The sequence below is a fragment of the Vicia villosa genome, unplaced genomic scaffold (assembly GCF_029867415.1).
Source record: "Vicia villosa cultivar HV-30 ecotype Madison, WI unplaced genomic scaffold, Vvil1.0 ctg.000041F_1_1_1, whole genome shotgun sequence".
Taxonomy (NCBI): domain Eukaryota; kingdom Viridiplantae; phylum Streptophyta; class Magnoliopsida; order Fabales; family Fabaceae; genus Vicia; species Vicia villosa.
Window position 1 is genome coordinate 648,250 of NW_026704972.1, and position 9,376 is coordinate 657,625.

At 35.1% G+C, this 9,376-nt stretch overlaps 1 protein-coding gene across 1 annotated transcript; it reads left to right on the forward strand.

The window, feature by feature from the left end:
- Positions 1–3,854: 3,854 nt before the first annotated feature.
- LOC131622725 (patatin-like protein 6) lies at positions 3,855–8,509 on the forward strand. Its single transcript, XM_058893763.1, has 3 exons — positions 3,855–5,387; positions 6,182–6,481; positions 8,003–8,509. Exons 1-2 carry the CDS (start codon positions 4,287–4,289, stop codon positions 6,449–6,451), a joined length of 1,371 nt encoding a protein of 456 aa, XP_058749746.1. The 5' UTR covers positions 3,855–4,286; the 3' UTR covers positions 6,452–6,481; positions 8,003–8,509.
- Positions 8,510–9,376: the final 867 nt, after the last annotated feature.

Sequence of the window (9,376 nt, forward strand, 5' to 3'; positions counted from 1 at the left end):
TGATGTGTTGTGGACATATATGATGAGATATGATGATACATGCTATGTTTAAAATATGAGTCGTGTGATGATTTGTTTGATTGTATGATGAAGCTTATGAGACATTCTAGGCGAGGATATGAGTATGATGTGAATATTTTGTTAGTTTGATGGATGATGTATTATTGACATATATGATGAAATGTGACAATATAAGATGTGTTTGAAAACATGATTATGTGATGATTGTTGAGAATTGTATAATGATGATTGATTTGTTTTGGATGATGTGAATACATGTATGTTCTTTATGGATGATGATTATGAGGATTGATGCGGATACATGTAGGTTCTTAATGATGATGATGATGATAATTGATTTATATTGAATGATGCTGATACATATACATGCTTTTTTATGATGATGATGGTAAGAGTATGAGACGATGTTGTTCATCGGATCGAAGATGTAATAAGTATGTTATACGTGTGCATTCATTCATAAATCATTGATGAGGGCTGTATCTAGATGATGTGTTGGATCAGTGAAGGGCATAATTCCCATTGTGTGGAATTTGTGCTGGCAGGGCCGTATCTTGACGATGTTGGATCAGTCGGTAGGTTATTCCCATTGATGATGTTGGTACCATATGCATAGTGTCAGTTCATTCATATGCTTGATTTTTATAATATGATTGTATGTGTTTCAGTGTTATGAATTGATAATGTGTTGGTTGTGTGTTGTTGAATTGTCTGAATATAACACAATTGGGTGAATAATATAACTATGATGTGTTATTGTTTATGATGCAATAATATTTGCTAATTGTGAATGAGACTCACCCTTACATGTTGTCATTTTCAGATTGAGGATAGCGACTTTCGACTTGGTGAGGATTAGCTCATAAGTCAGTGTGTTTAGTATAGCGTCAAGTGTCATGCTCTAATATTGTAACACTAGGGAACGCTGGTATAGAATTTTGATTATAACTCTATCTATTTGTTTTGGATTTATTTTGTGGGATATTGCATAGACGATGTTATGCTTATCCGTTGAAGAATGTTCCGCTGTGTAGAAACACGATTATGATAATTTGATGATTTGTTCCTAAGTGTAGCATGACAATTGACTTATGATAAATTAATTTATTTTAATTGTGGCACCCTTGTTTTTATGTTTTACTCTAAATTTTATATAATTTTCACGGGGTTTAGGAGGGTGTTACAGATACTATATGGGATTCACATCATACTACGTTGCTTCATTTGGGCCAAATGCGGTCCTCCGTGTTAGAGGTGCTTACTATGGTTGATGAAGATGGACGTGGACCATCTCAAGTAGCGGGTTTGATAAAAAAATGGAGAGCGTTAAATTTGCTTTTATTTTAAAGTTAATGTTAAAGTTGTTTGGTATCACAAACAAGCTTTCAAATGTCTTCCAAAGAAAAGATCTTAATATTGTGATTGCCATGAAATTAGTTGATGTTGTCAAAATTCGGTTAGCCACAATGAGAGAGAGTGGTTGGGATAATTTATTTTCCGATGTCCAAGGATTTTGTGTTGCTAAAGGTATTCTAATGCCAAATATGGATGACGAAATACCGGTTTGGAATCGTTCAAGGGTATAAGGGAGGACTATCACTAATCTACATCAGTATAGTGCAGAGATTTTTTATGTTGCTATTGACAAAATATGTGTGGAGATGGATCACCGCTTTAGTGAAGGAAGTAATGTTATCCTTGATTGATTCTCATGTCTTGACCCCAAATACTCTTTCTCCAAGTTTGATGTTGACAAGCTTGCTCGTCTTGCTGATATTTATGATGCAGACTTTTCTGATGATGATCGTGGAACAATAAGGGATCAACTTGAAACTTATGTTCTTCAAGTAAAAAGAAATGCTTCATTTTCCACTTGTGAAAACGTCAAAGTTTGGCTATGAAAATGATTCAAACTGAGAAACACTTGGTATTTTTACTAGTTTACAAACTTATTGAGTTAGCTTTGATATTGTCGGTGTTGACAGCATTCGTTGAAAGGGCTTTTTCAGCAATGAAGATTATCAAGTCTAAATTGCGCTATAAGATCAATGATGTATGGTTCAATGACTTGATGATATGTTACACCGAGCGGGAGATATTCAAGCCACTTGATGATATTGATATTATTCGAACATTCACCACAAAGAAGTCTCGGAAAGGTTATGTTTCATCTCTTTTATTACTTTTATTTTTAGACTATTTATATATTATATATTGTTCTTGTGTAAGAACTTAGTGTAGGTGGAGCTTGCCCTTATATGTAAGGGAAGCTATGGAACACGATGATGTTGTTACTTACGTAGGGTATTTTGAAGCAGTGTGATGTACACTTTGTTCCAAGAATGAGTGTCTTGCTTAACCCTCTTGCGGGAGCCCCATTTATAACCCTGATTTGGTCCTTAGAACCTCATTAAAGAGGTGTCCTTTGGACTTCCCATCGTTACAAACGCTCTCTACGTCTTTATGATCAAGTTATGAATGACATATTCAAGTGTTAGTTATGGCCGAGTTGTACGTAACAGCCAAGCGTTACACCCGAGCTGTGTTACGACTCCTCATGTGCCTTAGGTACGTGTTCCTCACATGTACCCGACTTCCTCTTGTAAACCGACTAGTGTATTCGGATGCTGCCTAAAGGGTAGTCCTCGGTTGACTTTCATAGATGTCTTTTCATCCAGGGTTCAATCCAGGCCGCGTCCGCACAAGCATCCTGAGTATAGAACACATACAATATGAATTTGCAGTCTTTAAATTTTTTGCCTATACTTTATAATTTTTCTGCCTCCGCCACTATTCTCTATATACTAGACCAATATCTTTTTCTAGACTCCACATCTTTGACCACCTCTCTAATTTCTTCATGTAAAAATACCAATTATTTCTTTTTATTTTACTATCCTTAAATTTCATGTCAAAAGTGACCATGTATAAAAAAAAAGTCATAAGTGACCCAGTTGTCAATAAAAACATTTTGTTGAGCTTTAAAGACATTAATAGATTCAACCCAAAAAAACTCCTTCGTTAAATGAAAAAAGGGATCACTTAAATAAACTACATTGATACTTTTATCTATTGGGAAATGCTAACGAGTGCCCCTGGGGCACTCTTTAAGTAATTAAAGTGGTAAGTTTTTATTAAAATGCGTGTATTTAATGGATTGAAAATGTATTGGAATTTGAAATATTGACTTTTGTAAAGAATGTTTTCTTTATTTAGTATCCTTAAAGAGTGTTCCGGGGGCACTCGTTAGCTATCTATTTTATAAGACTTTGAATAATAGCTCCAATCCATCTTAAATAAACCGTCCTAAATTGGATTGTAAAACATAGGTTTTAGGGACAAATTAAGATCTAAAAAACAGCCTACGAAAATTTACGGTATAGTTTGGTCAATAATATCTCGTCCCTTGCCCCCTATGTTGTAGAGTACGCAAGTCTATCTATCTAGATGAAAGAAAAACAAATGCAAAATTAGAACGTTGATGAAGGATGGGAACGTTAACGAATTACGATACAAATAGCAAAATTGACCATGTACAAGTGTCGGTGAGTGATTGGCAAAGCCAATTTCAAAAACACAATTTCTATTGTATGACCCCACACCTTGTTCCCCTCTTGTAATTAAGAAGGTCATATTACATATTAGTCCTTTCCCTATTGTTTTACATTTGTTTTTCACATTAAAGCATGAGTGAATCATATCATGGTCATAGTAGTAAAAAAAGTTAAAATAAAGAATAAGTTAGTATCTATAAAGTTTTTATATAGATATAATATAAATATGGTGATTGGTGGTGCATCTAGCTGTTGTGATTTGGCATTTTCTGGTTTTGTTCGGTGCTTGTTTGTTGGTTGGTTGCGTTTGATGTTTACATACATAGAGAACGCCTAGCTTAGCCACTTTCGGCAAAAGGAACAGACACACATAAGAGTGGGATTTTAGAGTGCAAAACGCCACCTTTAGTTTTGACTCACTTTCTCTTTTCCTACAATTAGTTTTTCACTGTTCAACTACTAGACTCAACTTTTTATACTTCCCTCTTTCCTCTTTATATATCCCAAACTCTATCATACTTGGTTCAATTCTTGAATTAATTTTTCAAAGAAAGAAAAAATAAATTGTTTTAATTTAATTATCTTTCCCTCCATTTGTTTTCTTTTTCTATAGGCGTCAGTTCCAAGGTTTTTTTTTTTCTTCTTCTCATCCAGATTATATATATAAACCCATGCAACATACAAACGCACAATAATCGCTTTTCTTGAAAAATGGATTCTATTGATCAATTCGAAATGCAAGAACCAAGTATTGAAACGGATAAGCTCAGCTACGAAATTTTCTCTATTCTCGAAAGCAAGTTTCTCTTTGGCTACGATGAACAAAAACTCTGGTTCCCTAAACAAATTCCTGATTCTCAACAAACTCCAACCGTTGCTTCCGTTGACGGAGTTTCCTCCGTTAAGAATCAGCGTGGGAAGATATGTATACTCGCAATCGACGGTGGTGGCATGCGTGGGATTCTCGCCGGAAAAGCACTTGCGTATCTTGAAAACGCGTTGAAGAAAAAGTCAGGTGACCAGAACGCGAGAATCGCGGATTATTTCGACGTGGCAACTGGCTCCGGCGTCGGAGGTATATTCACTGCGATGCTTTTCGCGACAAAAGATCAACGAAAACCGATTTACTCAGCCGATGATACATGGCGGTTACTAGCGGAACAGGGGAAGAGATTCTACGGAGGCTCCGGCAGCCGCGGGTTTTTGAAGAGGATATTCGGAAGTGGAAGTTCGAGTTCAGTTGAAACGGCGACTGCTGGTATGGAGAGAATCGTTAAAGAAGCGTTTACGGCGGAGAACGGTCGTTGTTTAACGTTGAAAGATACACTGAAACCGGTTCTGATACCGTGCTATGATTTATCAAGTACGGCGCCGTTTTTGTTCTCACGTGCCGACGCGTTGGAAACGGATAGTTTTGATTTTCGTTTGTGGGAAGTGTGTAGAGCGACTTCGGCTGAACCGGGTTTGTTGGAACCGGTTCAAATGCGGTCTGTTGATGGACAAACCAAATGCGTGGCAGTTGATGGTGGTTTGGCGATGAGTAACCCAACCGGTGCGGCAATCACGCACGTGCTGCATAACAAACAGGAGTTTCCGTTCGTGCGAGGCGTGGAGGATCTTCTTGTGCTTTCTCTTGGAACCGGTCAACTGGTTGAAGTTAAGTGTGATTATGATCGTGTGACTCGCTGGAAGGCTAAGGATTGGGCTCGGCCGATGGCGCGTATTTCGAGTGATGCCTCGGCGGACCTTGTCGATCAGTCCGTGGCGATGGCGTTCGGTCATTGCCGGAGTACTAATTATGTTCGAATTCAGGTATGATCATGATTAAATGCTATTAAAATTCAATTTACTATCTATTAGTCTCTAAAGTGGAATGTCTTCGCGTGTTGGAACTCACTCTTACGATCGGATATCTTTGCATAATTACCAACTGAATTGATTTAATTGGATATTTTAGTTTAGTTACAGTTTTTGGTTGATTTTGAGAATACTGTGGTGAGAAAGAAACCGTTGATGTTGAATTGATAAAAGTTAGAGGGAATTAAATAGAGTCAATTTCATACCAGCAAGAGAGTAAGGGGGTGTGGGGCTTGCTTCATAGGGATATCTTTTGCCTTGTTTGTATGTAGCAAGTTGAAGGCTATGTATGGGTTGAAATAGCTGGATTTGGACTTGTTTGGGGATGTGTTTTGATGTTAATAAATGTTGTCTATTTTTTGTCCCGAAGAATGTGTTTTGATTTTAGGAAACTTTTGCTATTTTTGTTGGACCATGGTTTTGGTAATTAGTTAGATATAGCATGGAATGATGGGGTGTTTACTGTCTGTCTCTGCCACAGAAATGAAGTGGATATGTGTTGTTTTCTGTGTTTGGGATCAAGGAAGAGATTATTTCAAAGAATTGAATTTCAATTGGTCCCTTATACCTACTTGCATAGTTGAATTTGATGATATACTCTTTTACTTGAGTTATGTGTAGTGAAATAAATATCTTTTTGGTAATTCTAAATTGATGAGGAATTGTGATTTTGAGTTACTTATGCATGAATTGATCTATAGCTTCAGTACTTACTTCTAAGCGAAGCAATTGTTACATGAACATGACAGGCAAATGGGTCAAGTATGGGGCAATGTGGACCGAGTGGGGATACAGACGCGAGTCCCAGCAATGTCAAAATGCTGATGGGAATAGCAGAGGAAATGTTAAAGCAGGAAAATGTAGAGTCAGTTCTGTTCGGAGGGAAGAAGATTGGGGAGCAGAGTAATTTCCAGAAACTCGATTGGCTTGCTGGAGAACTTGTTCAAGAGCATCAGAGGAGGAGCTGCAGAATAGCTCCCACTGTTGCTTTCAAACAAGCTACTCCAAAACCCACCTAGAAGCCCATACCGAAACCTCTAAAGAAAATGGTAAGCACTTAATTCTAGTTTTGTTTTTTGTTTTTATCAGAATTTAATAATTTACAGACATCCTTGCAATTAATGTTTTTTAGTGGACCCTTTGAGTTACTAGTAATTACTAAGGTGAAAGCATCTTTATTGAAATTAAAATAGTAGATAAAACAGTGAAAATACTATTCAGATATTATTTTTGTGTATAGAAAAACACTAACATGTCCTACATTGATCAACTAGTACCATTTTCTAGATTCTAAATTTATTTGTTCAATGTAATAAATCAGATGACAATTCAACTTTTATGATATCTGTAGAAACTCTGTTGATGGGGTGAAAAATGTTGAACACATTGCACCTATTGTTTTCACCTCTAATCCATTCAAACACATTTATGAGTATCAGACCCACCAGAACAACTTGTGGTACCTCTAACACACTTTGAAACTTCAACTGACTGGTAAATAAACACAACACAACCACTGTCTTTGGTAATCAACCCCGTAACTTGTGGATGTCTTTTAAAGATGAAAAATTCCACACAGGTTAATCATATCATAATAGATTAATAGCTACTGCATTAAATTTAATCATTCACCAGCAAAGAATTGAATTGAATGAATTTGTCAGCTTCTGTGTACTCATGTTCATGGACGTGAAATTATGTAACTTGTCTCCTCATCAGTACATTATAGAATTATAAAATGGTTAGGCAAACAATTGTTGTTATATGGTCTGATAGAATGAAAGAACACAAGTATTGTCGGGCCACCGACACTCAATGTTAGTAGTATTAGGAAAGGGCATATCGGTCATTTAGTTTATAAGAGGGTATTTTATTTTGATCATAAAGAATCAGATTATGGCGGGGCACCCCTCAAAGTTTTTCCGTAGTCCTGAAAAGGTGCTTCTCATGTCATAAAGCTGTGGCCGGTTTGTTTTTGTTTTTGTTTTAATTATGCTGTGTGGAGTGGTTGACTATTTAATAACATTATACAAAAAGGTAGAAGTATTGCTGAGGGCATTTAGGTGATTTGACTGAATTAGGTTCCTTGTGTGGTTTCTTTATGCTGTCTTTCACAATCTCTTTAATAAACAACCAAGATGAAAATAATCTATCTCCTTGCTTAGATGAAAATTAACTTTTCATGATTTTTGACTAAATAAAGTAAATTGAGGCAGTTGAAAAGGATTTGAAATTGGTCAGCAGGATTTAGAACTCTGTTTTTATTTAGCAAGGGAATGATGATATGGGGACAACAACATGGCAAGACAAGACAAGAATTTTTTAAGTAGAAAATAACAAAACAGAAAGTTATGTCACGGACTCAGGTAGCCAGCCACATGTCCAAAAAAACAAGACAAAGAAATATTACCAGATCATTCCAAATATATATATTTACCAACCACAATTTGATTGTACCAAAAATCAAATCTTATCATGTGATTCTTTTACATTACTATTTCATTTTGTGAATGGATAAATCCTTGTTATTTTCTCATTCAATTTTGTGTGTAATAAAAATGTTGTTGCAGGGTAAAAACGGATGGATATATAGGAGGAAAAGCAAAAGAAAAGAAAAAGAAAAGAAGAGTGCAAATAGCAGTAGTAGTATAGCAGCAGCTTTTACTTTTGGAGATAGACAAGGGTTAGGAGTGTTGAATGAAAAAGACAAGTGGTGTAATTAAAAAGGGAGAGAAGATCTCTGTGGGATACTTTGCTCACCAGAGGACAGACATAATGGTGTCCACTCCACCTTTCTAGCTATTAGGGTAAAGAGACCAAGAAAGAAAAACAAAGTGTCTCAGTTGAAGCTTTTTAGGGTCAAACATGAATCAAGTGCTATTTTTTTACATTTAAAAAAGAATCAGAATTCAGAGGGTGGTAGTTAATTGGATTGCATTGTTCTGTTCTATATTTTTTTTTTTTTGAAAAATAATTTGTAAATCTCTTTTTTTTCTAATGAAAAGTATCATATCCCTGTTCCATAAGAAACTTTTTAGATGGTGGGTTATCTTATAAAAAATGTGGCTATTCATGTCTATGCATAATTTGGACAAGACTCACGAGATTCACTATTTCACACTTTACCATGTATTAGGATTTGATCTCTTCCTTTAACGAGTGTGACACATTAGTTTCCTTGATAAAGATTAAGAAATTATTTCCTCTATTTTAAAATATAAGAATTTAAAAAGATTTTTCTTGACAATTTTTTTTTATAATTATAATATACTGTATTCTACAAATCTTTAAAAGCATTTTAGCTAAATATCATTTTTTGTCTCTTAACTATATCTTTGATTCTATTTTAATATCTTATTTTCTAAAAATGTAAATTTAATCATTTATTTATTCATAATGTCACGTTATTTCTTTTGTTACTTTTGTAAATCAAAGTCAAAGGTATGAGATTAAGTTAATACACTTATGATTAATTAAAGGATTGTAACATTGGTTTGTCATTTATTTTTTTCGTATTGGAAAACCCTAATAGAGGAATAGGTCATGAAGACGATGATGAAAGCGTTGGAGAGAATGAATACTTAGGCAAAATCGAAGGTGCAAAAATAATTTTCTAGGAAACACGAAGACGAAGGCGCACTCGAAGATTCTGTTTTCAAACCGATTAATAATTTGTATCTTCTTTCTAATTTAGGTTTAGGATTTATCGTGTTCATATCTTACTAGGAATTTTCATTTTCAACTGATATAGTTTTAATTGTAGTAGGATTTTTTCGTTTTCAAAAGTTTAGGGTTTATAGGTTTTAGGCTTTAATTTTTTTAGTTTTAGGATTTTATGTGTAGCTTTATGTGAGGTTTAAGTTTTAGGGTTTTCTTGATTTTTGCCCCCTTCCTAATTATAATTTTGTTGGTCGTAAATAATGATGAAAGAAAATTTTCTTTTG

What these genes read in the sequence shown, in the direction of transcription:
- LOC131622725 (XM_058893763.1), top strand. Translation starts at nt 4,287, where the DNA reads ATGGATTCTATTGATCAATTCGAAATGCAAGAACCAAGTATTGAAACG. An exon ending in CTAATTATGTTCGAATTCAG is followed by an intron (nt 5,388 to 6,181) that starts GTATGATCATGA and finishes TGAACATGACAG; the next exon opens with GCAAATGGGTCAAGTATGGG.